Source organism: Macaca thibetana, chromosome 16, assembly GCF_024542745.1.
Source record: "Macaca thibetana thibetana isolate TM-01 chromosome 16, ASM2454274v1, whole genome shotgun sequence".
Taxonomy (NCBI): Eukaryota; Metazoa; Chordata; class Mammalia; order Primates; family Cercopithecidae; genus Macaca; species Macaca thibetana.
Window position 1 is genome coordinate 53,718,447 of NC_065593.1, and position 27,891 is coordinate 53,746,337.

Sequence of the window (27,891 nt, forward strand, 5' to 3'; positions counted from 1 at the left end):
GGGTTACCTTCTGGGATGACTGATCCCAAATGCCAAGGGTAAGCTGGGTTCTAACTCCAAAAGAAAGGCAGGGAGGACTATGTCTGGAATCCAGGGGACACCCTGGTGTGCCATGTCCTACTTCCGTGTCCAATGGTAAAAGTTAAAAAAAAAGAGCAATACAGTTCTGAGGATTCCAATTTGTAGAATGCTAATTTCAAGAATAAAGGTTTATTCTTGAAACCTTTATTTTAAGAATAAAGGTTTGGAGGCCGGGCATGGTGGCTCATGCCTGTAATCCCAGCACTTTGGGAGGCTGAGGTGGGCGGATCACCAGGTCAGGGGTTCGAGACCAGCCTGGCCAAGAGACCAGCCTGGCCAATATGGTGGAATCTTGTCTCTACTAAAAATACAAAAATTAGCCGGGCATGGTGGTGGGTGCCTGTAATCCCAGCTACTCAGGAGGCTGAGGCAGGAGAATTTCTTGAACCCGGGAGGTGGATGTTGCAGTGAGCTGAGATTGCGCTATTGCCCTCCAGCCTGGGCAACAGAGCTAGACTTTGACTCAAAAATAATAATAATAATAATAATAATAATAATAATAATGAAAATTTGGGGCCAGGCACGGTGGCTCACGCTTGTAATCCCAACACTTTGGGAGGCCAAGGTGGGTGGATTACTTGAGGTCAGGAGCTCGAGACCAGCCTGGCCAAAATGGTGAAACCCTGCCTCTACTAAAAAAAATACAAAAATTAGCCAGGTGTGGTCGTGGGTGCCTGTATTTCCAGCTACTCGGTAGGCTGAGGCATAAGAATCCCTTCAACCCTTCAAGGGTAATGGAAGAGGCAAGTTATAATATCAGCTTCTGACCAGATATAGAAGCAAGGATTGTAGAAGGTGCAGATTGCAGTGAGCCAAGATTGTGCCACTGCACTCCAGCCTGGGCAACACAGCAAGACCCAGTTAAAAAAAAAAAAAAAGAATAAAGATTTGGGCTAGGGCGTGATGGCTCACGTCTGTAATCTCAGCACTTTGGGAGGCTGAGATGGGCAGATGGCTTGAGTCTAAGAGTTCAAGACCAGCCTGGGCAACATAGGGAGACCCCCATTTCTACAAACATAAAAATAAATTAGCCAGGCGTGGTGGTGGATGCCTGTAGTCCCAGCTACTTGGGAGGCTGAAGTAGGAAGGATTGCTTCAGCTTGGGAAGTTGAGGCTGCAGTGAGCCGTGATTGTGAGGCTGAAGTAGGAAGGATTACTTCAGCTTGGGAAGTTGAGGCTGCAGTGAGCCGTGATTGCACAACTGTACTCCAGCCTGAGCAACAAAGGGAGACCCTGTCGCCAAAATAAATAAATAAATAAATAAATAAATAAATAAATAAAGTTTGTTGAGAAATTGATACTCTCTTGGTATAAATAAATAAATAAGAATAAATGTTTGGTCACCCAACCTGGTCAAAAACAAACAAACCAATGAATTGAGGGACTGGCTCAGAGCAAAGTAAAAATGGAACAAGTAATGGAAGAGGAAAGTTATAAATATCAGCTTCTGACCAGATATAGAAGCAAGGACTGTAGAAGCTATGGGTATGTTTTCTCTTGCTTGTTTTATTGTATACACTCTCTAAATATTGGTTAACTTTCCTCTCCTTCTTTTCTCTTGTTATTTTTTATGAGGATTGTTGTTGGTAACGACCTTCATAATTTAGGTTGCAGAATACTCTAGAGGACATGTGACTGTACTAGGAGAATTCACATCACACGGAGACGGATCCCATTGCTGTAGAGACTTTGCATCTCTGCTTTTGGGGGAGGGCTCCAGAGCATCTTCATTTGAGCAAAGGACAGTTGCATCTATTAGACAAAGTGATGAAGCTGTTATTATTCAAATATGATGGACAGATGTGTAACAGCTGAGTAGAAAAAAGGGGTAGATTAGGCCAGTTATTTGCTTATTGCCTTTCAGCTTCAAATTCATTCTTATTTTCTGTGCTCTCTGATGTTGGAAGGGGGCTGGGATTCTGCAAACCAGTTCTCTAGACTCCATTAGTGTCCTTCTGCTAGGTTCTGCTCATAGGCGGTGCACACATGGGTGATAAAAATATAAAGAAAAGCAAGGAAATGATTATCACAAAAGTTGAAATATAAACAAGGAACAAAGCTGGAGGACTTACACTTCCTGATTTTAAAACTTACTGCAAAGCTACAGTCATCAAAATAGAGTGGTATTGGCATAAAGACAGACATATAGACCAATGAAATAGAACAGAGGCTCAGATGTAAACTCTCACACACACGAGCAAGTGATTTCTTTCCTTTTCTTTCTTTTCTTTTCTTTTCTTTTCTTTTCTTTTCTTTTCTTTTCTTTTCTTTTCTTTTGAGATGGCGTCTCGCTCTATCACCCAGGCTGGAGGAAAGTGATACAATTTCAGCTCACTGCAATCTCTGCCTCCTGGACTCAAGCGATCCTCCTACCTCAGCCTCCTGAATAGCTGGGACCACAGGTGTAAGCCACCATGCCTGCCTAATTTTTTGTATTTTGGGTAGAGATGGGGTTTCACCATGTTGCCCAGGCTGGTCTTGGACTCCTGAGTTCAAGAGATCCGCCCTCTTCAGCCTCTCAAAGTGCTGGGATTACAGGCATTAGCCACTGTGCCTGGTCTGCAAGTGATTTCTTAAATTTTTTATTTATTTAATTTTTTTAGAGATATGGTCTTGCTATGTTACCCAGGATGGACGGGAATTCCTGGGCTCAAGTGATCTTCCCACCTCACTCTCCTGAGTAGCTGGGATTACAAGTACGTATCATCGCACCTGGCCTATGATCAAATTATTTTTTATTTTTTATTTTTTTACATAGGGTCTTGCTCTGTTGCCTAGGTTGCAGTGCTGTGGTGCAATGCAGTCTTAAACTTGATAAGGCCAGGTGCAGTGGCTCAGGCCTGTAATCCCAGCACGTTGGGAGGCTGAGGCAGGTGGATCACCTGAGGTCAGGAGTTCAAGACCAGCCTGGCCAACATGGTGAAACCCGGTCTCTACTAAAAATAAAACAAATTAGCCGGATGTGGTGGTGCACACCTGTAATCTCAGCTACTTGGGAGGCTGAGGCAAGAGAATTGCTTGAACCTAGGAGGCAGAGGTTGCAATGAGCCAAGATTATGACACTGCACTCTAGCCTGATTTTTGACAAGAATGCCAAGACCATTTAATGGGGAAAGGACAGGTTTTTGTTTGTTTGATTTTTGTTTTTTAAACAAATAATGCTGGGAAAACCGGATATCCACATGTAGGAGAATAAAGTTGAACCCTTACCTAACACTATATCCAAAAATTAACTCAAAATGGATCAAAGACCTAAATGCAAGACCTAAACTTTTGGCCGGGCGCGATGGCTCACGCCTGTAATCCCAGCACTTTGGGGGGCCAAGGCGGGCGGATCACGAGGTCAGGAAATCGAGACCATCTTGGCTAACACGGTGAAACCCCGTCTCTACTAAAAAATACAAAAAACTAGCCGGGCGAGGTGGCGGGTGCCTGTAGTCCCAGCTACTCGGGAGGCTGAGGCAGGAGAATGGCGTAAACCTGGGAGGCAGAGCTTGCAGTGAGCTGAGATCCAGCCACTGCACTCCAGCCTGGGCGACAGAGCGAGACTCCGTCTCAAAAAAAAAAAAAAAAAAAAGACCTAAACTTTTAAAACTCGTAGAAGAAAACATATGGCAAAAGCTTTCCAACATTGGATTTGGCAATAATTTTTTTGGATCTGACACCAAAGGCGGGGGCAACAATAACAACAAAATAGACAAATTAGCCTTGATGAAAACTTAAGAACTTTGTGCATCAAGAAGCAATATCAACAAATTCAAAAGGAAATTGACAGAATGGGAGAAAATATTTGCAAGTTATATATCTGATAAGGAATTGATATCCAGGATATAGAGAAAGCTCCTAAAACTCAACACCAACAACAAAAACTAAGCAACCCAAAAATGAACAAAGGACTTGAATAGGTATTTCTCCAAAAAAAAAAAAAAAAAAAAGAAAGAAAAAAAGACAATAAGCACATGAAAAGGTGCTCAACATCACTAATCATTAGTAAAATGCAAATAAACACTACAATGAAAGAGTATACTTTCAGGGATCATTTCCCTTTTTCTGTTTTTTGAGATGGAGCCTCACTCTGTTGCCCAGACTGGAGTGCAGTGGTGCGATCTTGGCTCACTGCAACCTCTGTCTCCTGGGATTCAAGTGATTCTCCCACCTCAGCCTCCTGAGTAGCTGGGATTATAGGCATCCACTACCAGCCTTCCAAGTAGCTGGGGACTACAGGTGCACACCACTATACCTGGCTAATTTTTGTATTTGTTGTAGAGATGGGGTCTCGCCATGTTGCCCAGTCTCATTGTTTCTATCGAGATCGAGACCATCCTGGCTAACATGGTGAAACACTGTCTCTACTAAAAATAAAAAAACTTAGCCGGGCATGGTGGCGGGCGCCTGTAGACCCAGCTACTCAGGAGGCTGAGGCAGGAGAATGCCGTGAACCCGGGAGGCGGAGCTTGCAGTGAGCCAAGATTGTGCCACTGCACTCCACCCTGGGAGACAGCGAGACTCCGTCTCAAAAAAAGAAAAAAAGAGAAATTGGACCCTTGTGCACTGTTGGCAGGAATGAAAAATGGTGCAGCCATACGGAAAACAGGATGGCAGCTTCTCAAAAAATTAAAAACAGAATTGCCATGTAATCCAGCAATTCCACTTCTGGGTATATACCACAAAGAATTGAAAACAAGGTCTCAAAGAGTTATTTGTACACCCATGTACATAGCAGCATTACTCACAATTGCTAACATGTGGAAACAATGCAAGTGTCCATGGATGGATGAATGGATAAGTGGATAAGTGTCTTAGTTGCTTTGTGCTGCTCTAACAGAATACGTGAGACTGGGTAATTTATAAAGAACAAAGATTTGTCTCTTACAGATCTGGAGGCTGGCTGGGAAGTCCAAGATTGAGGGGCCCACATCTGGCAAGGGCCTTCTTGCTGCATCATCTGATGGTGGTAGGCAGAAGGGCAAGAGACCATGAGCGAGAGAGAAGGGGGCCTGATCCTCATCCTCTTATCAGGAACCAGCTATCAAAACAACAGCATTAATCCGTTCATGAGGGTAGACCTTTTGTGATCTAATCATTTCTTGAAGGTCCCACTTTTCAACACCAGTGAATTGGGGATTAAGTTTCTTATACATGCCCATGTGTGGTAGCTCATATCTGTAATCCCAACACTTTGGGAGGCTAAGGAGGGAGAATCACTTGTACCCAAGAGTTCAAGGCCAGCCTGGGCAACATAGTGAGACTACATCTCTACAAAATAAATGAATAAATAATAAACGAATAAAAATAAAAATTAGCCAGACATGGTAGCAGGTACCTGTAGTTCCAGCTGCTAGGGAGGTTGAGGCGGGAGGATCACTGAGCCTAGGAGGTTGAAGCTGCAGTGAGCTATGATTGCACCACTGCTCTCCAGCCTGGACAACAGAGTGAGATCTTGTCTCAAAAAGAAAGAAGGCTGGGCATGAAGACTTATGGTCGTAATCACAGCATTTTGGGAGGCCAAGGTAGGTGAATTGCTTGAGGCCAGGAGTTCAAGACCAGCCTGGCCAACACAGCAAAACTCCATCTCTACTAAAAATACAAAATTTAGCCGTGCGTGGTGGTGTGCGCCTCTAATCCCAGTTACTCGGGATGCTGAGGCACAAGAATCACTTCAATCTGTGAGGCAGAAGCTGCAGTGAGCCAAGATCATGCCACTGCACTCCAGCCTGGGCAACAGAGTAAGACTTTGTCTCAAAAATAAAAAATAAAAAAAAGGCCGGGCACGGTGGCTCACACCTGTAATCCCAGCACTTTGGGAGGCCGAGGCGGGCGGATCATGAGGTCAGGAGATCAAGACCATCCTGGCTAACATGGTGAAACCCTGTCTCTACTAAAAAATACAAAAAAAAATTAGCTGGGCGTGGTGGCAGGCGCCTGTAGTCCCAGCTACTTGGGAGGCTGAGGCAGGAGAATGGTGTGAACCCGGAAGGCAGAGCATGCAGTGAGCCAAGACCAAGCCACTGTACTCCAGCCTGGGCGACAGAGCGAGACTCCGTTTAAAAAAAAAAAAAAGAAAACAAAACAAAAAGTTTCCAACACATGAACTTTGGGGGACACACGTTCAAGCCATAGCAATAAGCAAAATGTTGCATATTCCTACAAAAGAATATTAATCTGCCTTTAAAAGCAGAGAAATTCTGTAATGTGTTACATACAATATGGATGAATTTTTTTCTTTTTCTGTTTTTTTTTTTTTTTTTTTTTTTTTTTTCTGAGACAGAGTTTCACTCTTGCCCAGGCTGCAGTGTAGTGGTGCAGTGGTGCAATCTCAGCTTACTGCAACCTCCGCCTCCTGGGTTCAAGCAATTCTCCCGCCTCAGCCTCCTGAGTAGCTGAGATTACAAGCATGTGCCACCATGCCTGGCAAATTTTTGTATTTTTAGTAGAGATGGGGTTTCACCACTTTGGCCAGGCTGGTCTTGAACTCCTGACCTCGGGTGATTTGCCCACCTTGGCCTCCCAAAGTACTGGGATTACAGGTGTGAGCCACCATGCCCAGCAACATGGATGAACTTTAAGGACTTTATGCTAAGTGAAATAAGCCAATCACATAAAAAATAAACACTATATGATTCCACTTATATGAAGTACTTAGAGTAATCAAAATCATAGAACCAGAAAGTAGAATAGTAGTTGCCAAGGGTAAGGGGAGTGGGGAATGGGGAATTATTGTTTAATGGATAGTTTCAGTTTTTCAAAATGAAGAGTTCAGAAGTTGGAGGGTGGTGATGACTGCACAAAATTATGAATGTACTTAGTACTACTCCATTGTACACTTAAGAATGGTTAAGATAGGCCGGGCGTGGTGGCTCATGCCTGTAATCCCAGTACTTTGGGAGGCCAAGGCAGGTGGATCACTGAGGTCAGGAGTTTGAGACCAGCCTGATCGACGTGGCGAAACCCTGTCTTCACTAAAAACACAAAAATTAACTGGGCATGGTGGTGCATGCCTGTAATTCCAGCTACTTGGGAGGCTGAGGCAGGAGAATCACTTGAACCTGGGAGGCGGAGGTTGCAGTGAGCCAAGATCGTGCCACTGCACTCTGGCCAGAATGACAGAGCGAGACTCCGTCTCAAAAACAACAACAACAACAACAACAACAACAACAAAATAAACCCCAAAAGAACATCACGTGCCCTCATTTGGAGAAAGAGCAAAAAAACCCCATCATGATTGCCCCTGGCAATCTGGAGGCAGGAGAATGGTAAGAGGGACTTCTACACGTGAGGCAAGAGCAAGATGACGGAAGAGGGACTGAAAAGACCAAGGTTATACTAAAATTGGAATGTGCTAATATGCTAAAAAATTGGACTGATACAGAGAAGATTAGCATGGCCACTGTGCAAGGATGACATGCAAAAAATAATTGAAAAAAAAAAAGTAAAAAAGGTAGAGGTCCCAGAAGCCAAGAATTGAGGCTGAGGCTGCATAAACGTGAGATCTCATGCTAGGAATCAGGAGCTAGGAGTCAGTCTCCAGGTGTCAAAACCAGGCTCTTTCGTCTCCTCCTCCTCCACTTGTGGTGACAGAGGGTCCCTTCCTGCTGATTATTTTCAGATGTGGGTGCAAATCTGAATCAATGTAGAGACATCAGCAATCCACTGGCAGAGCATCAGGTGAATTGAGCAGGTAGGCAGAGTTGGAGAATAGGTACGAGTGAGTCCTGGGAGGAATGTTCCTAGGGGCAGATGGAGAAATTGGGTAGAGGCCCTTTAATAAACACAGAAAGGCTTTACGTGGGAGTTGAGGATTCCAGCAGGTGAAGGGGAACCCCCCCGCTGAAAATCCTGGAACAGGTTGAATAGAGGAACAGGGCAGGTGGGAGCAGGGATGTGAGAGAGGAATAGGAGGCCAAGGGCGGGGGGTAGGGGGGGAAACCAGACTATGCCTGCATTTTCCCCCACCCCCAGGGAGAAACTGCAACCAGTTTTACAGGACACTCCTGGCCTTGCCCGAGATCAATGACCCCATTCAGAGAGGGTTGATGGCACTATGCGGCAATGCCGGCAGCCAAGGGGTTAACCTTAGGCCAGCTGGCTCTGGGGTGGTGCGAGGGGGTGGGCCACCACCCCCTCCGGTTGCCTTGGCACCACTGTAGGCGCCTGCTCTGCCGCTGGGAACTTCCGCAGAGCCCAGGGCCCTTCGCTGCCAGTCTGCCCCCCACTCTCTGTCCCAAGTGGTTCCAGGCGCTGGACCCTTAGGCTTCGTCTGGAGTCCCATCCTCCACCCCAGGAGAGGTTGGCTCGGCCTGGCTGGTGCAGGCGGGTCCAGCCCAGGCACAGACACGCAGATGCAGTCTCTAGGGTTGCTCCTTAGCCTCCTGGGTTAGCAGCCCGGAGCCACCTGCGCTCCCTGCACGCAGCCCCCACCTAGCCGAGAAAGCCGGGGCTGAACGGGTAGGGGGCGGGGAGGGGACGAGGGTCACGGAGGTGAGGACCTCCTTTCCCCCAGCGGCAGGGGGAGATCAGAGACACCACGGAGCACAGGTCAGAAACAAGGGAGTAGAGAGGTCGGAGCCAGAGACTCGAGGCGGGGAGGAGCGAGGAGTCTCGGGCCCAGAGTGTGGGGGTGGAGGGCAGGCCCCCTGCTTCTCCTTCCAATCTCTGCTTCTCCCGGGAACCCCCTCCGCCCTCCCTGGGGCCCCGGCTCTTCCCCTCCCCCCAGACCCTGCACCCTCTGCGGATTGGTCCTCGGCCTGCTGGGGGGCGGGGCCCGAGGGCCCTGACGTCACTGGCCGAGGGGGGCGGGCGGCTGGAGGAGGGGCTGACGGGGCCCGGCTCAGCACCTCGGAGAGCTCCCTCCCCGGCCTTGTTTTGCTCTGGCATCGCTGCCGGGGGAGGGAGCGAGGGGGCCGGGCACCAGGCGCAGAGGCAGGGGAATGGCCATGGAAGGGTTGAGGGGCCGCGGCGGACAGAGGGCCCAGCCGTGATCCAGCGACGGGTTTGGGGCTCCGGGTGGGGTGGGGGGCAGCGGGCGGCGGCAGCAGTGGCCGCACATCTGGATGGAAGCGAGCTTTGTCCAGACCACCATGGCTCTGGGGCTGTCCTCCAAGAAAGCATCCTCTCGCAACGTGGCTGTGGAGCGTAAGAACCTGATCACCGTATGCAGGTGGGCACCGCTGGCGGGCGGGGGCTGGGGTGATCAGAGAGAGGGGTTGGGGTGGACTGCGGAAACCCGGACGGAGCGCTGCTGCGGAGAAAAGGGAGGGGAGCAAAGAGTCGAGAATAATGCGTCCACTGTCCCTCCCAGGCCCAGAACCCAGAGAGGGAGCTGCAGTCTGGTCCCTACCCTTCTAGGCCAAGTGGCCTATGCCGGGGCCTGGGCCTGAGGGGTGAGGGGTGTTTAATTGGTACTGCAGCTTCCTGTGAGAACCAGGAAGTGACATTGTGTGAGGGGGAAGGAGGTGGGGATGGCTGGCTCCCTTGCTGGGAGTGGGGCGGGATGGGCAGAGGGGACCCCATGGGGGGATGAATGCCCTCCAAGCATACCCTCATTGGCACCCATGTCAAACTGACCCTCTGGGGTGGGGTTCTCCAATGCTCAGATTCTGGAGCAGGGATGGGCAGGGTCAACTGGGCATGGGGGCAGAGCCCATGAATCCCTCCAGGGAAGGGAGAGGGGCACCGCCCAAGACGTGGGAAGGACCAAGAGCCTGGGTTCCAGGTTATAGGGGAGAAGACCGGGAGGGCACGGCCACTGGTCTCTGAGGGTGAACGGTTGCTGGGTTGGGAAGATTCTCCGCTATTGTGGGGCCCAGGAAGTGATCCTGTCCACTTCAAACCTGCAGTGACTCACCCTCCCTGCCCTGTCCCAAAACCAGGGCATGGCCAGCTACTCAGCCACTCCCCCTGCAGCCCACACCTGCACTCTCCTCTGGTGCTGGGATCCCCTGTCAGCTGCAACCTCCTCTGGCCCCCATGCCTATCAGGTGTTGCTCCCTCAGGGCAGGGTGCTCCTGGGGACAGGGCTCACTCTTCCCTTGCCAGCCCCACCTGCCTGCCACGTAGGCCTCAGCTCTGCTGAAGCCCACCTGATACCCTGAGGCCCACTAGTGCCCACCTGATGCCCTGGCTCCTGGCTCCCATAGCTCCTTCCAGGTTCCTGGGCACACACCCAACCACACTGCATCTGTCTCCCAGCATCATATCCCTAGTGCCCAGCACAGTGCTGTGCACATCAGACCTCTGCAGAAATGCCTGGAATGTTAAGGAAGAAGAGAGTGTAGCAATGGCCCAGCCCACAGTGCAGGGCACTGCCTCTACCCTCATTCCCCCCAACCCCTACCAGTGTGTTGTAAAACAAAGATTTCTGTCTTTGGGGCCAGATGGTCCGAGGTTCAAGCTCTTACTCCATCAGCTTTAGCTGCGCAACCTTGAGGAGGTCTCTTAACCACTCTGGGCCTTGGGTGCCCCATCATCCTCATTTTAGATGTCACAGTCATACCAAAGAATGATAATGGCATCATCCATGTAGGAGCCTAGCTCAGTGTCTGGCACACAGAAAGAACCCTTTCCTAATGACGTTCTTCCTGGCCCTCTCTGCTCTCTACCTGCTAGGTTCCTCTTTTTTCTCTTGCCTGCCAAGTTAGCTGAACCTCTTGAGTACGTGGGGGGAATGAGGGAACTCTCCTTGACATAGGCCAGAGAAGAAGAAGTTGAAGGGCTGAAGGTGGCTTAGAACTGGGAGGGAAGGATAGAGTTTTGGGGGGTCAGTGATGTGACAAAGGCTTAGTAACCCCTAGGCCCCTGCTGCCTCATCACTGTCACATGGTTTGCCTCCAGCTCCCAGAACAGCTCCCTTTAGCAGGCCGTGGGCTCCCCTGGGCCCTGGCCTCGCTGTCTCCATGGTAACCTGCAGCAGCCACTGCATCTCCTATCAGAGAGCACACCACGGGGCTCCCGGGGGCAATGACCACCTCTGCGGCACCCCTGAGGACAGATACCAGATGGTTGCCATGCTGAACCCAGTCCAGGCCCCATCATTGTCTGACCCAGATGACCAGGAGAAATCAAGCTGGCAGGAGGGTGGGCATAGTGAAGCTGGGATAATGCCCCAACCACAGGCTTGCTTTCAGCAGGGCCAGCCTTCCCAGCCACAGCCCCACTCCTTACCATCCCTGCCCAGCAGCCCTAGGCACCTACCATCTCCCAACCCTTCCTGGGCTCTCAACCAAAATGTAATGAGGCAGGTACGATTGTTCCCATTTGCATTTGGCAAGAGGGGACTCAGAGAGGGGCCCAAGGCCACATGAGTGTCACAGGGAAACAGGATTTGAATCCAGCAGGCTGCCTCCCTCTAGTGCAACCCCAAGACTGACCTGGCTCTGATCTCAGGCCAGATCAACTCTAAGTTCAAAAGGAAGGGGGACAACGGCTCAGCTGTGCAATTGGCCTGAGAGCCGCAGAGGTCAGTGCTCCAGGGCTGGAGACTTGTGGAGTAGAGGACAAAGGGCGGTGGAGCAGGGGCTGCTCCAGGCCTAGGTCTTCACGATAGCTGCCAGGAGGCCACAGATGTAGCAGAAAGAGCAGAGTCTTCAGAATCAGAATGAGACATACCTGCTTGACTCCTCATAAGCCATGTAGCTCTGAACAGATCAGTCAACCTCTTGGACCATCAATTTCTTTATCTGTAAAATGGAGATGAGAGTGATAAGAGGGCCTATCTTTCAGGGCTGAGCATGGATAAGGTAGTGCAGACAAAGTACTGTGCTTGGCACATTATAGAGCTTGATAAATCTAAGAAGAAAAGGACACTTCCAAGCAGCTCCCATATCCCTGGACACCCCGCCCCTGCTCTGCCACCCACAACAGGGAAATCATGGGATGTTAGGAACTGTGTCCTCATCCCTGCCCCACTCCACTGCAGGGATGGCAGGGGGAGATTGCAGGGGTAGTGACTGCAGAGGGAGCCTGAGGCGTAGACAGGATTGGAGAGGGGGCACTGCATGGCTTCAGTCCCTCAGCTCCACAGGTTTCCCTTGGTCCCTTCCTCCTAAGAAGCTAGGCCCCCAAGCCCCTTCCAAGGATCTGCTGCCAATGCCCCCTCCTGCCCAGTGTCTGTGTCAGGCCCATACCCCGCACCTCCCCACCCCACCCCCGCCCAGCTCTGCACTGCCTGGTTCTGGGCAGCTGGTGTGTGGGAGGCCAAGCCGGGAAGGAAAGGGGGAAGGGGGTATCTGTGTGCTGGGAGCCCACCTGGCCACCTGCACATGCCCACACTCCATGTGCACAGTGCCAACTCACATGCCCTGGTACAGGTGACCCCATCCCCAAAAGGGACTGAAGGTTGTTCCAGCAATCACAGAAGACAGCTCAGGGTGGGGCACACATCGGCTTCTAACACCTAGTTGACCCAAGCCTCGCACACACAGACCCTGAAGGGTGGTCTGGGGGAACAGGCTCTGGGACCGCCCCCGGCTTATGGCGCCTCATCTTCCTATTTTTTCAGTCCCTCTCACCCCTTGTTCCCGAAGCTTCCTTTCTCTGGGTGTCACCTCTCCTATCACCCACTTTGTCAATCAGTCTCCCACCTGTCACCCTCCCTCCCCACCTGCCACCCTCTCACTCCACATGACATGGTACCTCTATGGTCACTGTAGTCTTGCCTGTCTCCCCGCTCCCTCTGCCCCCCACCACATCCATGCCCTTCCTGACCTCTTCTCTGCCAGTTGCTCCCTGTCTCAGCCTGTTTCCTCACCTGACACCCCACTGCCCTGTCTCCCCACCTTGCCACCCAGGTTCTCTGTGAAAACGCTGCTGGAGAAGTACACAGCGGAGCCCATCGATGACTCATCAGAGGAGTTTGTCAATTTTGCAGCCATTTTAGAGCAGATCCTCAGCCACCGCTTCAAAGGTGGGCCCAGGGTCCCTCCTCCAGTGGTCCCTCCCCAACTCCCAGCCTTTAGCTCCCAGCCACCTCATTCTGATATACTCCATGGACTCTGAATCCCCTCATTGACCCTGGCCCCCATCCTGGACCATGCGCAGAAGCTTGTGTACAGATCTGGGAAGTGGGAGACGCCTTTGGCCTACAATCCCCATCAGTGGGCAAGCTATATGCTGGGGTGCCCACTGCATACATGCATGTGTATGCACAGATCTTTGTGGGAGGAGGCTGCTTATACTTATGCATGTGAGTGCTTCACTACATGGACCCTCTCCACACTCCCTGGTCTTGCTGAGTCCGCTCCCTGCCCTGGCTCAGCCTGTGCCCCAGCAGGTCCAGTGAGCTGGTTCAGCTCAGACGGGCAGCGGGGCTTCTGGGACTATATCCGGCTGGCCTGCAGCAAAGTGCCCAACAACTGTGTGAGCAGCATCGAGAATATGGAGAACATCAGCACAGCCCGGGCCAAGGTGAGGGGCCTGGAGCAAGCAACTGCTCTCTGCTCTGGACACAGGGGGCCTGCCTGTTTCTTGGTCCTCACCCCCTGTCCACAGCCCAGGGGAGAAGGACCCACACCTGATGCTGGACACATGAGTCTCTCTGGGGCAGCAAGTAAAAGTGAACGTGATTTCCAGGGCCGGGCATGGATCCGGGTGGCACTGATGGAGAAGCGCATGTCAGAATACATCACCACGGCTCTGCGCGACACCCGGACCACCAGGTCAGACTTCCCAGGCAACTCAGACCACAGGCCTCAGGGTGCACCTGCATTGCCCAAACACAGCTGATCCTTAAGTTCCTGCAGCATCCTTCAGTTCCTGGACTACAAGTCCCAGCACCAGCATGCACGGCTGATTTCCCTCTTCCAGCCTGGCCTGCAGTCCCAGGACAAACTCTTTTTTTTTTTTTGAGGAGGAGTTTCACTCTTGTTGCCCAGGCTGGAGTGCGATGGTGCGATCCCAGCTCACTGCAACCTCTGCCTCCCGGGTGCAAGCCATTCTCCTGCCTCAGCCTCCTGAGTAGCTGGGATTACAGGCATATGCCACCACGCCCTGCTAATTTTGTATTTTTAGTTACTCCATGTTGGTCAGGCTGGTCTCAAACTCCCAACCTCAGGTGATCCTCCCACCTCGGCCTCCCGAAGTGCTGGGATTACAGGAATGAGCCACCGCACCCGGCCCCAGGACAAAGTTTTACCACTGCCACCATCACTTGCAAGTCAAATCTAATGCCCATTATTTGACATCATTGCCCAGCACACTCCGCCCTGGCACACCTCTGGATGAGCCTCAGCTATGCACCATCTCATGTGTTGGCTTGCTCCATGACCTACAACACAGCCCTTCTGGCTCTCCAAACTACAGCGGCAGTTCTGTACTTGCTATTCACGGACACAGAGTCCTTATGTGGGGAGTTCAACCCCTGCACTGTGGGTTCACGGGGAGGTTGGGTGCCTGAAGCAAGGGGTTACAAGGAGAAGTGTGCCTATGTGGGCAGGTGCATCTGAAACTGTCTGGGTGTGGCAGGGGGCGTGTACCTCCGCATCCCAATTGGCCACAGCCAGCCTGATGTTTTTGCTGAATTCCATTCCTCAGTCTACACATTTCCAGGTTCAAGTCAACACGTTTTTTGCGCACCTACTGTATACCAAGCACTAATGATTAAGACTCGCTTCCTGATATGAAGGATCTGGGTAACCCAGTACTTGATGAGGAAGGGGTAGCTCAGAGGGAGGAGTCGGCTCAGGGAGCACTCATTCTAGGTGATGGGGCCACAGGTGCCAGCCCCAGGCTGAGGGGGGAGAGAGGCTCCAGGCCTGCGTGCATATCAGGAAGGAGAATTGGCCTTCCTTCAGGATGGGGTGGCAGTAAGCCAACAACAGCAGCTCTGGGGAGGGGCTCCAGGGACCTGCTGCACTGTCAGGCCTCCTGCACCCTCTGCCTCCCCACAGACGGTTCTACGACTCTGGAGCCATCATGCTGCGGGACGAAGCCACCATCCTCACCGGAATGCTGATCGGACTGAGCGCCATCGACTTCAGGTGGGGTCTGCCTGAGGGCAGTGGTGGAGGGGGCTGTTTCCCCGACAAATGTCCTACCCCAACCCCTCACACCCACCCCCAACCCTGTGGCTCCTCTGCCTCAGCTTCTGTCTAAAGGGGGAAGTCCTGGACGGGAAGACACCCGTGGTCATCGATTACACGCCCTACTTAAAGTTTACACAGAGGTGAGCGGCTCCATGACTGCGGCGGGGCGGGAGACGGGGGGGTCCTCAGGACATCCTGGGGACATCCTGGTCCCCCTGCCCTCGGCGGCCAGCGCAGACGCGCGTGGGGAGGGGCGGGACCGGCCGTGCCCACTACTCCCTCTCCCAAGCTACGACTACCTGACCGACGAGGAGGAGCGGCACAGCGCCGAGAGCAGCACGAGCGAGGACAACTCGCCCGAGCACCCGTACCTGCCGCTGGTCACCGACGAAGACAGCTGGTACAGCAAATGGCACAAGATGGAGCAGAAGTTCCGCATCGTCTACGCGCAGAAGGTGCGCGACGATAGCGGGTCTGGGGGGCGGGCGGGCCGGCGCGGGGGATTCGGGCATCCTGGGGCGCGGCGGGGCGGGGTGGGGCCGCGGGCCGCGGCCGGGAAGTCTTCCCCGCCGCCCGGGCTGAGCCGGCGCCCCGCAGGGCTACCTGGAGGAGCTGGTGCGTCTGCGCGAGTCGCAGTTGAAGGACCTGGAGGCGGAGAACCGGCGGCTGCAGCTGCAGCTGGAGGAGGCGGCGGCGCAGAACCAGCGCGAGAAGAGGGAGCTGGAAGGCGTGATCCTGGAGCTGCAGGAGCAGCTGTGAGCGCATGGCCTGCCCTAACCCCTGACCCCGGCCGCCCCGACCACATCATCGGGCGAACCCCATCTTCACTTCCATCGACTCTAACATCACCCGACACGAGCACCCAACTCTCCAGCATCAACCCTCTGATCCAGCCAGCCCACCCCGAGATGCCCACAATGATCTTCTAACATTGCCCCCAGCATAAGATCCAGTGACCTCCAACAGCCAGAGCCCCACTTCACCCTCAGTTACCCTTCAGCTAGAGTGGCCATCCAACCTTACTGCAGGGACCCCACGTCACTCACGAGGACCTTGGGTGTTGCTGTTCAACCTTCAACACGATTGCACACTTCCCAGCGTTCATCACCTCACTCACCTGCACCACAGGCTCACTGACCGTCATCACCCGCTGTGACCCCCGACCTCACCCCTGCCGATCCCTGTAACACTTCTTCTCTAAGCCTTTCCATCACCCTGATCTTGCGGCAGGATCCCCAAGACGACCTTACCCTTCAGGGATTCCCACACCATTCTCCACTGAAGCCCCCATCACCCCAACTGACCCCTACAACACTGTACCATTCCCTCCAACTCCCAGTCACCCCTCCACCCCAGTACCACCTCCACTTCTTCCCGGGATCTGGCCCACTGACCCCAACACCGTATCCCCATTTTTGCCGCTCAGATTTCATTCCTGACCCCTCCCTCATCCCCTTGCTGAATCTCCTTCCTCACTTCTCCTACTTCCAGCCAGGCCTGACTCCTCCTCCCCCTCCCAGGACAGGTCTGATCCCCAGTGACCACGCCCCTCTGGCCCAGGGTTCCAAGGAGCTCACTACACCCCTGGTCAACCAATGGCCCTCACTGGGAACGCTTAATGGGGCCGAGGGCGCCAGCAACTCCAAGCTCTACCGGAGGTAAGCCCCAGCCGGGTGCGGCTTGGGCCTGCGAGCGGGTCGTCCTGGGGAAGAAGGGCTTCCTCTACCGGTGCACCAGCTCTCGCTCTGCCGCAGACACAGCTTCATGAGCACGGAGCCCCTGTCAGCTGAAGCCAGTCTGAGCTCGGACTCCCAGCGCCTGGGAGAGGGCACACGGGACGAGGAGCCCTGGGGTCCCATTGGTGAGCTCCCCCAACCCCAACACCCAGTACCCCTCCAGGAAGGGCTGAGGCAAGGCCCTGAGGCCTCGAGGCAGGTCCTAGCCCATTGCCTCTTTCATTCTCTCAGCCTTTCTTTTTTTTTTTTTTTTTTGAGACAGAGTCTCACTCTGTCATCCAGGCTGGAGTGCAGTGGTGCAATCTCAGCTCGTTGTAACCTCCGCCTCCCGGGTTCAAGGGATTCCCTTGCCTCAGCCTCCTGAGTAGCTGCCATTAAAGGCTCCCGCCACCACACGTGGCTAATTTGAGTATTTTTAGAGACGCGCGGCTAATTGGTGCATTTTTAGTAGAGACAGAGTTTCGCCAGGCTGGTCTCGAACTCCTGACCTCAAGTGATTCACCCGGCTCAGCCTCCCAAAGTGCTGGGATTACAGGCGTGAGCCACTGTGCCCGGCCTCTCTCGGCCTTTTTTGAGGGCTTAGCACAGCAATTGAGAGCTTACTTGGGGTGTCAGAACCCAGCATATGCAGAACCCAACATAAATCCTGGCTGTGCTTCCTCTGACCATGTGAGCTTGGTCAATCACTTTATCTCCATGAGTCCATTCTTTGTAAAATGGGGATGTTGATAATCACCAGTGTTGTCATGTGGTGAGGGCTTAGTGGCTTTTTAGTGTCATGACATCCTCAGGGGGCTCACAAACTCTAGAGGAACTCCTCAGACTAATTTGCTCTTATCTCATGCACACTGTGAACTACTTGCCTGACCATTGTTTTCCCCTTCTCTTTGGCTGCCAGGAAGCTCAGAGCCAAATTAGTGGCTCCCTTCGAGCGAATGCCCAGGACTTCAACGCATGCACTTTGTGTTGACCTCATCCCTGGCTTCACCTTGGTTTTTCCCATCCTAGTTCTCCCTATGCCTGGATAACCCGTCTTTTCTTTTTTATAAGCAACCACACTGTATTGGATGACCCTAGACCTTCTTTGAGACAAGGCAGGCTGTGGCCATGTAGCCCCATCACACTGTTTGTGATTGTCTGTGTGTCTGTCTCCCCCACCAGACTGTGAGCTCCATGAGGGCAGGGACTGTGTCTTGTCCGTTCTCTGTATCCCCAGTGCTTGGAACAGAGCGAGTGCTCACTGTGTATTTAATAAATGGACAAAGAGAGAGGATGACCCTCAGGGGGAGACAGAGACATCAACTGACGATTACAATACAGTGTCCCCAGCGCCGTGCCTGGCACAGGCAGGTGCTTAACCAAAGTTTAACTGAAAATGGCAAATGCTCTGGAATATATCAAGGTCCCCTGGGGGGTGACTTGAGGGCTGCCCTTTCACTGCCCACCCCTCTACCAACTCCCACACATGCAGACTGGTTGCCCGGCCTCACCCGCCCTCTCTCCCCAGGGAAGGACCCCACGCCCTCCATGCTGGGCCTCTGCGGCTCCCTGGCCTCCATTCCCAGCTGCAAGTCCCTGGCGAGCTTCAAATCCAACGAGTGCCTGGTGAGCGACAGTCCCGAGGGCAGCCCGGCACTGAGCCCCAGCTGAAGAACGGCATGGGCAGTGCTAGCCCCACCTGCCAGGGGCCATGGACACCTGCCACCCTTCTTCAACAAGAGTCCCCCAGTCCAGGCTACCCTTGCAGAGAACGCTGCCCACCAAGCCAGGGTTCTCTCGGGGAAGATCCCCTCTACTCACCTTAGCTTCCTTGCCTGTGGCAGCACGGGCTGCGGAGGAAAGCAGGCTGAGCCAGGAGGCAGGGGTGCCCAAGCCGCAGGGACCCCTGGGGAAGCCTGCTCCATTCTTCTGGTGACCCTGGCACTCCCTCACTCATCTCCCCTTCTCCCTCAGGAGCTGGTGGCCCAGTTTCCACACCCCCACCTCCCAGTCTCTAGCCTGTCCATCTGTCCCTGTGTATGCCCTGGAGTCACTCCTTCCTCAGCCCCCAGGGCAGGAGCTCTGCGGGGGATCAGGCAAATAAAAACCAGAGGACTGAGGGCAGCCTTGTATGTGGGGGGCTGGGGAAGGGCCCCGTCCTGAGGTCTGAAGTAGTCAGTGCCTGGCCCGTGACCAAGGTCAGGCAGCACTAGCATGTGCCCTGTAGGGACAGGCAGGCCAGCACTCAGGGAGTGGGTAGCTTCTGTGTTAAGTGCCCAAAATATTAGGTCTGCCCAGGGCAGGCCCAAGACATGCAAGTGCCCTCCAACCCAACAGCCTTTAAGAATTCGCTCAATCCGGCCGGGCGCGGTGGCTCAAGCCTGTAATCCCAGCACTTTGGGAGGCCGAGACGGGCGGATCACGAGGTCAGGAGATCGAGACCATCCTGGCTAACACGGTGAAACCCCGTCTCTATTAAGAAATACAAAAAACTAGCCGGGCGAGGTGGCGGGCGCCTGTAGTCCCAGCTACTCGGGAGGCTGAGGCCGGAGAATGGCGTAAACCCGGGAGGCGGAGCTTGCAGTGAGCTGAGATCCGGCCACTGCACTCCAGCCTGGGTGACAGAGCGAGACTCCGTCTCAAAAAAAAAAAAAAAAAAAAAAAAAAAAGAATTCGCTCAATCCCAGGCTGAGGAGGCCGAGCACGCCGGGGGCAGGATGGAGGCACACCCTGGTGGGGCCAGTGCCCTGTGCTGGCCTCAGCAATGGTGCTTTAGCCCAAAGTTGCAGACTCCTCTTAGGCCAGAGCCTGGCAGTTAAGCAGCCCTCACTCCTCTGCTGTGGCTTAAGTGTGCCCTCAAGGAGAGATGTTACCATCCCCAATTTTTTTTTTTTTTTTTTGAGATGGAGTCTCGCTCTGTTGCCAGGCTGGAGTGCAGGGGCGCCATTTCGGCTCACTGCAAACTCCGCTTTCCGGGTTCAAGGGATTCTCCTGCCCCAGCCTTCCGAGTAGCTGGGACTTGACAGGCGCCCGCCACCATGCCCAGCTAACTTCTGTATTTTTAGTAGAGACGAGGTTTCACCGTGTTAGCCAGGATGGTCTTGATCTCTTGCCCTTGTGATCCACCCGCCTTGGCCTCCCAAAGCACTGGGATTACAGGCATGAGCCACCATGCCCGGCTCCTACCATCCCCTATTCTAACCCTAACATGGGGGTGGTCCCCAAAGGGACCTCACGATCAGAATATCTACTTGTGGTCCCTCACACTCTAGGTCCTCACCCCGACTGACTCTCACCAAGCTGGAGAGGTCCTCTTTATGGGTGCCACCCTGGGCAGCCAAACTAGCACCAGGGTCCCTCCCAATCCTCCCTCCCAGCCACCCCAGGCCCCAAAAGGACAGGCGCCAGGCAGAAGTTCATCATCTTTACACTTAAGGAATGAACAGGGGTCAGGGAGACTATGCCAGGCTGAGGGTTTCTCGGTTTCCGGAGACAGGCCCAGCTACAGCAAACACAGGGCAACACGAAGGGGGCAGCTGGAAGATTTGGTCTTGAACTTGGGGGGTGGGAAAGTGATGATCCCCACGATTGGAGCAGCAGGAAGAAGTTGCGTCTGAGGAAGGGCTGGGCCGCCCAGAGGGACAGCCCTGCCCTGGAGCTTGTCGCTAGCAGGGAAGGGAAACAAGCCCCCTCCCTCAGTGCTGAGAAAAAGGCACTTGGCTGGGTATCCTCCTGCCCTCTCCCCATCCATGGGAGAGACGGGGTCCTTGCCTCCATGCCCCTTTCAGCTGCCCAGAAGCCGGTCCTGGTTCAGCCTCTGGAAGAAGCTTTTGCCAAACTCGTAGGTGCTGATCATGATGGCGCAGGAGGGGGCAGCCTTGATGATCCGAGGAAGGAAGCCTGCAGTGGAAAGGAGACCTGGGTCAGGGGTCAGGATCGCAGGCCCCGCCCTGCGCCCAACCCCAACACCCACACACTGACCTGCAAAGAGTCCCTTGGTCCCAGACTCGGCGCGGATCCTCCGCAGCAGCAGCCAGGTGGAGCTCACATGCAGGGGGCTCACTGCAAACGCGACGCCAGCTCAGTGAGGCCCCATTCAGGACCCTGCCTGTCCCCTGCTACACCCGTCTGGGCCCTCACCTCTCACAGCCTCCATTGCTCCCAGCGCGACCTGGCGTTGGGTCTTCACCACATCAAAGGGTAGAGTCAGCACTGCAGCCACCTGGTGGGGCGGGCAGGGACAGGGCTCAGCTCCACTTCCAGGACCCCCAGCCCTTCCTCCCAGATGGCTCTTGCGGCTGGGAGGGACAAAGGCCTCATGGGGTCTGCTTCTGGGCATCTCCAAAAACCCTCAGGCCCCCCCCAGGGAGACCTCCACTGGCCTCACCTCCAGCCCAGTCCACTCACCGTCCCTGAGATGCCACCAGCCACAAAGCTCATGCCCACAGAAGTCTGGTCCTTCGGCCTGAGTCCATTCAGCCAGCTCTTCACCAGCTCATAGTTGAACCAGTACAGGGCTTGGGGAGGGGGATGCACTGATTAGAGATGGGAAGGGCAAAGAGGTAGTCCCAGACCTTCCATCTTTCACTGCCACCACTCCCTCCCAGCTGTGAGTGTTCTCTGCTACATGCAGGCTCGGAAGCAGGCTCTCTGTAGGAATTAATCTCCTGACAGCCTGGGCAAATACTCTACCTGCTACACCCATTTCACAGCTGAGAAACCCATGGCTCAGAAAAGCTAAGTAACTTCATGGTTACTAGTTACAAAGCTGGGAGTTGGCCGTAGACCCTTTGTGTATCACCCCAGGGTTCCCTCATCCACCCCCTACAGCCCAGGTGCCTACCTGAGAAGGGCACATCTCGAAGGGCAGTGGGGCCCCAGCCCAGCCACAGTGAGCGCCAGCCACCCTGAGCCACCGCAGCTCGAACACAGGCACCCAGCTCCCGGTACGACACATGCCGAGCCTGCAGCTTTGTCCGCATAAGCTCCAGGGGGCTGACCACAGTCACGGTGCCCACTGTGCGGGGATTGGGGTGACAGTGTGGAGAAGTCAGGTCACAGGTCTTACATGGCATCATGTAACTCCTGCCCCAGGTCTAGGGACCTAGAACATCCCCCGCACCCCCAGGCTGGCAGAGGTTGGGGCTGGGAGCTGGGACTGACTGGGCTTGGGCAGAGCTGGGGACAGAGGGAGGTCAACGGCCCAAGACTATGCTCACAGCGGGCCAGAGCGCCAGCCACCATGGGTGCGTAGAGGTCAGAGGTCAGGGCTCGACCACATAGGAAGGCCTTGAGTTGGTCGTAGGCAGTGAAGTAGATGGCGGTAGCTGGCACAGTCATCACCCTGGAGATACGGAGAGAGGTTAGCTGGGACTCCCAAAAGGACCCAAACTTTTAAAGCATCACCTGCCCCACCTAGCCATTCAATAGGGCGCAAGGGGTCAGGAGGTACCAGAGAAGAGGGGTGCAGGACCCGGCTACTCACAGGGTGGCGGGGAGGCCGCTCCAGAGGGTCCTGGTGCCCTCATGCCTCACGATCTTCACGAAGGCGTCCTGGCCAAGCAGGCACCAGCCCAGGGGAAGAGGAGGGACACAAGTGAGGTCTGTGATGGGGCTGGCCTAGGCTGGGCCTTTGCCTGATGCCCTCAGCCTCTGCCCACAGCCCTCAAGCCTCCCTGCCTCTACACGTGCAATACCCCAGTTGGGTCCAGGTGGACACCTGGTCACCCTTCAAAAACCTCATGGAGGCCAGGCACAGTGGCTCACACCTATAATCCCAGCCAGCACTTTGGGAGCCCAAGGCGGATAAATCACTTGAGGCAGGAGTTCAAGACCAGCCTGGCCAACGTGGCAAAACCCCGTCTCTACTAAAAATACAAAAATTAGCGTCTACTAAAAATACAAACATTAGGGGCAGGTGCTGATGCACGCCTGTAATCCCAGCTATTTGGGAGGCTGAGGCAGAAGAATCACTTGAACCCAAGAGGTGGAGGTTGCAGTGAGCTGAGATCACGCCACCGCACTCCAGCCTGGGTGACAGAGCCAGACTCCATCTAAAAAGAAAACAACACCTCAAAGAGATACTGCCTTCTCCGGAAGCACTTTCTGACTGAACTGGCTACCTCTGCGTGCCTTGCCCAACCCCTTCTTTCCTGGGGCTGCTGCCCAGCCAGACCCAACTCCTCACAGACACTGGCGAATCCCTGTGGACCCAGCTGCTCCTCACCATGGTGCCAGTGAAACGGGTAGGGTCTTGAAACCAGGTGGCACAGCGGGCACCATTTGGGCACAGGTACAGGGGCTCCAGGACACCATTGCAGTACAGGAGGCACTTCCCTGTGGATTGGAGAGAGGAGGGCACTGGGGAAAGGCAAGGGACGTTATAATGACAGGACCCTAGAACCTTGCAGGGAGGCAGTGGGCCCCTATCCCTGGAAGGCCAGTAAAGGCCAGGTCCCTGTGTGGATGTTCTGGTGCAGGTCATGGGACTGGCTGGCGGGACCTGGGAGTATACACTAGTCCATGGCTGTGGAGTCCACTGGTGCCCTGGGGACAGGGACAAGGACTCTCTCCCCCTTGCACCCTCCCAGGCTCCCTGTGGCTTGGGGCACTCACATTTGGTATAGGAGAGGCTCCACAGTCTGGAGGAAGGCGTCAGCTCTAAAATACAAGGCAGCCCCTCAAGTCAGGAGAGCCCCCACCCGCCCCAGGGACCCCATCTCTGGAAGATCTTTTTATTTTATTTTTTGAGATACAGTCTTGCTCTGTCGCCCACCCTGGAGCATAGTTGCACAATCTCAGCTCACTGCAACTTCCACCTCCCAGGTTCAAGCGATTCTCCTGCCTTAGCCTCCCAAGTGGCTGGGACTACAGGCGCCCGCCACCAAGCCCAGCTAATTTTTGTAGTTTTAGTAGTGAGGGGGTTTCACCATGTTGGCCAGGCTGGTCTTGAACTCCTGACCTCAGGTGATCCGCCCGCCTCAGCCTCCCAAAGCGCTGGGATTACAGGTGTGAGAAACCACGGCTGGCCTCTGGGAGATCTTTCTTTTGCCCAGGCACCACCCCTCACTAGCTCCAGGTCAGGTACTCACCGCTGGCCATGGAGGGCCGCTGAGACTGCAGACGAACCTTCACCACGTCCAGGGGTGTCACTGGGGGAGGAAGTGGGTCTGAGGGCTCCTTTCAGGACCCCACCCCTAGGACTCCTCCCCCAGGACCACACAGCCTCCAATCTCTGGTCTGCCCCATCCCCACCTGCCCCCACCCCACCTCCCAAGGTCTTACTGAAGAGGGAGGTGACCACAGCCCCAGCGCCTGAGGCCACCATTTGCTGGAGGGAGCTGATACCCCCAAGGTCTTGCTCAGCCATCTTGAAGCTTCAGTCCTGAAAACCAAACCTCAAATGGAGCAAAATTCCAGGGATGGCAGGAAAGGAGGCAGGGCCACTGTGAGACTTTTTCTTTGAGACGGAGTCTCGCTCTGCACACTGTCGCCAGGCTAGAGTGCAGTGGCACCACCTCGGCTCACTGCAACCTCCACACCCACCTCCCACCAACCCCCGTTCATGCTATTCTCTGGCCTCAGCCTCCGAAGTAGCTGGAACTACAAGCTCGCACCACCTCGCCTAGCTAATTTTTGTATTTTTAGTAGAGACGGAGTTTTACCATGTTGGCCAAGATGGTCTCAATCTTCTGACCTCGTGATCCGCCCGCCTAGGCTTCCCCAAGCACTGGAATTACAGGCGGGTGCCACCGCGCCCGGCCCGCTATGAGACTTTAACCCGACCCTTACCCACCGCCCTTGAAACATCAGTTGCCTCAACAACCCTGGCAATGACCTCTAAAGCAGGGACTGTCCGCCCCACTCCGCCGGGGAAAACTAAGGCTTGGGGAGACGAGGTGGCCTGCCCAAGGTCACTCAGGAGTGGCTCCGAAGGAAGCTGGGGTGCCAGACCTATCTCTCGATTGCAATAGGGGCCAAGGCCGTTCCCTCGTCTACCTCGCACGTGTCCACTGCGCACCTCCTACGTGCAGGCGCGGGTTTGGCCCTCGTGGCCCCAAAATCAGAGTACCTGTGTTGCCCCTGCAGCCCCCACTCCAGCACCAAGGCCCCGGGCGGGCACCTGCGAGCCCAAGTTACCGGGCGTGGAGGAACGGCCGGGCACCGAGGGTGACGCGTAAACAGATCTAGTGACCACAAAGGGCCCGTCGCCTCCTCGGGACTGCGGGCTGGGATGCCCGGCCCTCCCCGCATGGCCGAACGGGCCAGACCTGGGGCCCGTAGAGAAAGAGCAGTCTCTGGCCTCCCGCCCCAAAATACAGGCCCGGGGCGCAGCCGAGAGAGCGGGAAGTAGGGACGTAGAGCCAGGATCTCTCCCCGACGCTCGGCTACACTCCCGGCACCGGAGCGCGCAGAGCCGCCAGGTGAGGAGGACCACGCCAGCCCGACGGCCCCAGCACCGGCCCTGGCTCGCACGGCCGCCCGGAGACCCCCGCTTCTGTCTCCGTCCCCAGCCCTGGCCCAGCACCGCCTACCTGGCTCTAGGCTGGTGCTCGTGCGGCTCGGAGCCCAGGGCCGGGCGGGCCCATACCGGCTCCGGCGCCAGTGCGGGGTCCACGCGCCCTCGCCGAGCACCCGGGCCAACGCCGAAAGAAGCCAAGTGGGCCCCGCCCCCACACCGCTGCGCGAGGCCCCGCCCGACGCGGGCCGACCATCCGCAAACCCGGAGTGTCTCCGGCTCCGCCCACTCGCGTCTCCGCCGTGACCTGCGGCGGTCCCGCCCCCTTGCCGGGGCCGCGCGGGCAGGTTCCAAGCCTGTCTAGCGCTAAGACTTGCAGGCCAACGTCGCGGTCTCCACGTCGCGCTAAAACCTGGCAGCAGCAGGCACTTCCAGCATCTTTTTTTAGACAGCATCTTTTTCAGCCTCGCTCTGTCGCCCAGGCTGGAGGGCAGTGGCGCGATCTAGGCTCACTGCAGCCTCGACCTCCCGAGCTCAAGCGATCCTCCCGCCTCAGCCTCCCGAGTAGCTGAGACAACAAGAGCGCGCCGCCACGCCCGGCTTGTTTGTTATTTTTATTTTTGTCTCCCTAGGTTGCCCAGGCTAGTCTGGAACTCCTGGGCTCAAGCGATCCGCCCACCTCGGTCTCCGAAAGTGCTGGGATTCCAGGCGTGAGTCGCCGCGCCGTCCTTAACAGCGCATTTGCACCAGCCCCGCCCTGGCCGCGCGCGGCACTGGGAGCCCCAGCGCCTTCCGGACGGCGAGGGTGATGCACTGGCCCCCTTCCTCGGGGTCCTCAGGTGCGTGGCGGCGGCAGTGAGAATGAGTTATTCGAGATCGCCGAGAGACCGCACAATAACGGCGAAGTTACTTGCCGGGCTCCCCGCCGAGACTTGAAAACTTCTCGACGACTTCTCTCGCCGGCCTTAGCATCGCCCTCATTTTGCAGGTTACGGAACAGGCCTGCAACTGCAAAACGCTTTGTAAACCACAGGGCCCCGCGCGGGTGTCCGCCGCTGGGTGAGCCGAGCTACAGCCCGGGCCGGGCGGGCTGGGACGAGAGCAGGCCGGGGGAGCCGGGAAAGCCATGGGGAGCCACATCCCACTTCCGCGTGACCTTGAGCAAATCACAACCCCGCCTAAGGCCCAGAATGACTCCCGCGCGGGAAGGGAATGCGCACTGAGGGCGGGAGGACACCGACGTTTTGCTGTTGGTTGCTCTCGTATCGTGATTTCTTCTGAGTCTCAAAACTCTTTGCAGTAGGTTATTGTTGAAATAGATTACCCCAACCCCAAGCCGAGCGCGGTGGCTCACGCCTGTAATCCAGCACTTTAGGAGGCCGAGGCGGGCGGATCACTTGAAGTCAGGAGTTCGAGACCAGTCTGGCCAATATGGTGAAACCCCGTCTCTACTAAAAATACAAAATTAGCCAGGCATGGTGGCGGGCCCCTGTAATCCCAGCTACTCGGGAGGCTGAGGCAGGAGAATCGCTTGAACCCGGGAGGCGGAGGTTGCAGTGAGCCAAGATGGCACCACTGCATTCCAGACTGAGCAACAGAGTGAGACTCCGTCTCAGAAAAAAAGGCCGAGCGCGGTGGCTCATGCCTGTAATCCCAGCCTTTTGGGAGGTCGAAGCGGGCGGATCACCAGAGGTCAGAAGTTCGAGAGCAGCCTGACCAACATGGTGAAACCTCGTCTCTACTAAAAATACAAAAAATTAGCTGGGTGTGGTGGCTTATGCCGGTAATCCCAGCTACTCGGGAGGCTGAGGCAGGAGAATCGCTTAAACCCGGGAGGCGGAGGTTGCGGTGAGCCGAGACTGCGCCATTGCACTCCAGCCTGGGCAACAAGAGCGAAACTCCGTCTCAAAAAGAAAAATAAATAGATTACCTCATTTTACAGAGAGTGAAACTGAGGCTCGACGTGAAGAGCCCGAGATTCGAACCGGCCAGTGCTTTTCCCACGGCCCTCACACTGCCTCCTCAGGAGACAGGCGGGCTTAAGTCCAGCACTGCCCTCTCCCATCCCGCTTGTCAGGGAGATACTTTATTTCCCGGGGCAACCCCGTACCCCAGGCTCCACCACCCACCTCGCATTTAGAACTTTTGCGCCATCGTGCTTATTTGTCCTAACAGAGAAACCAGCACGCGGGGGCGGGGGGAGGAGGCGGTGGGCTAACCTGCGCCTTTAAGAAGGGTAGGCCTTAACTTTGACGTCACCGCCTTCCCCGCCCCTCATTCCCCTACTGGTCGCGTTCGGCGCTGGAGCAGCGCAGTCAGCAGGCGCCTGCCGGGTTAGCACGTGGATGTCGAGGAGCCAACTATCAGCTTTCCCTGAGAGAATGCCTTTGGGCTCCGCCAGAGCTCGGAAACTCCAGCTTCGGAGCAGGGAGAGTGCAATCTGTGGCCTGTAAAGGGGACGCTGGGCAAAAGGACCCGAGAGAAGGTGTCCTTTCCATTCCCTTCCCACCTCAAGCTGAGTTCAGAAATGACACGAAATAATTTTATCAACTATCATTCAAGGTCGGGCTCACGTCTGTAATCCCAGCACTTTGGGAGGCCGAGGTGGGCAGATCACCTG

At 55.1% G+C, this 27,891-nt stretch overlaps 3 protein-coding genes and 1 non-coding gene across 14 annotated transcripts in view; 3 read left to right on the plus strand and 1 right to left on the minus strand.

Annotated features, from left to right (window-relative positions):
* The window catches only part of GRN (granulin precursor), a 164,850-nt gene that overhangs the window by 105,475 nt on the left and 31,484 nt on the right, over nt 1-27,891 (plus strand). The gene's annotated exons all lie outside the window — the stretch shown is intronic.
* Nucleotides 7,410-7,514, plus strand: LOC126939992 (U6 spliceosomal RNA). The gene has a single exon (XR_007720525.1). It is a non-coding gene; the product is annotated as a U6 spliceosomal RNA (small nuclear RNA).
* Nucleotides 8,862-18,932, plus strand: RUNDC3A (RUN domain containing 3A). 7 transcript variants are annotated; one of them, XR_007720153.1, is made up of 11 exons: nt 8,862-9,238; nt 12,867-12,982; nt 13,334-13,482; nt 13,648-13,733; nt 14,964-15,053; nt 15,158-15,238; nt 15,388-15,553; nt 15,696-15,853; nt 16,619-16,756; nt 16,836-16,959; nt 17,733-17,833. XR_007720153.1 is itself a non-coding variant. In XM_050763104.1 (11 exons), exons 1-11 carry the CDS (start codon nt 9,132-9,134, stop codon nt 18,482-18,484), a joined length of 1,341 nt encoding a protein of 446 aa, XP_050619061.1. In that variant the 5' UTR covers nt 8,862-9,131; the 3' UTR covers nt 18,485-18,932. The 7 variants fall into 7 exon arrangements, 6 of the variants coding, with proteins under 6 accessions (XP_050619061.1, XP_050619062.1, XP_050619064.1 ...); XM_050763104.1 differs by lacking the exon at nt 17,733-17,833 and adding an exon at nt 18,342-18,932 and having other exon boundaries at nt 16,853-16,959; XM_050763105.1 differs by lacking the exon at nt 17,733-17,833 and adding an exon at nt 18,342-18,932 and having other exon boundaries at nt 13,346-13,482; nt 16,853-16,959.
* On the minus strand, nt 20,225-26,351 carry SLC25A39 (solute carrier family 25 member 39). 5 transcript variants are annotated; one of them, XM_050763126.1, is made up of 12 exons: nt 25,951-26,351; nt 24,098-24,197; nt 23,905-23,964; nt 23,429-23,473; nt 23,040-23,173; nt 22,299-22,366; nt 22,033-22,157; nt 21,657-21,830; nt 21,221-21,330; nt 20,954-21,035; nt 20,795-20,875; nt 20,225-20,713 (listed from the first exon to the last, which is right to left on the minus strand). In XM_050763126.1, the coding sequence occupies exons 2-12, from the start codon at nt 24,180-24,182 to the stop codon at nt 20,598-20,600; spliced, it is 1,080 nt and encodes a 359-aa protein (XP_050619083.1). In that variant the 5' UTR covers nt 24,183-24,197; nt 25,951-26,351; the 3' UTR covers nt 20,225-20,597. The 5 variants fall into 5 exon arrangements, with proteins under 5 accessions (XP_050619083.1, XP_050619084.1, XP_050619082.1 ...); XM_050763127.1 differs by lacking the exon at nt 25,951-26,351 and adding an exon at nt 25,348-25,560 and having other exon boundaries at nt 23,040-23,149; XM_050763125.1 differs by lacking the exon at nt 25,951-26,351 and adding an exon at nt 25,348-25,560.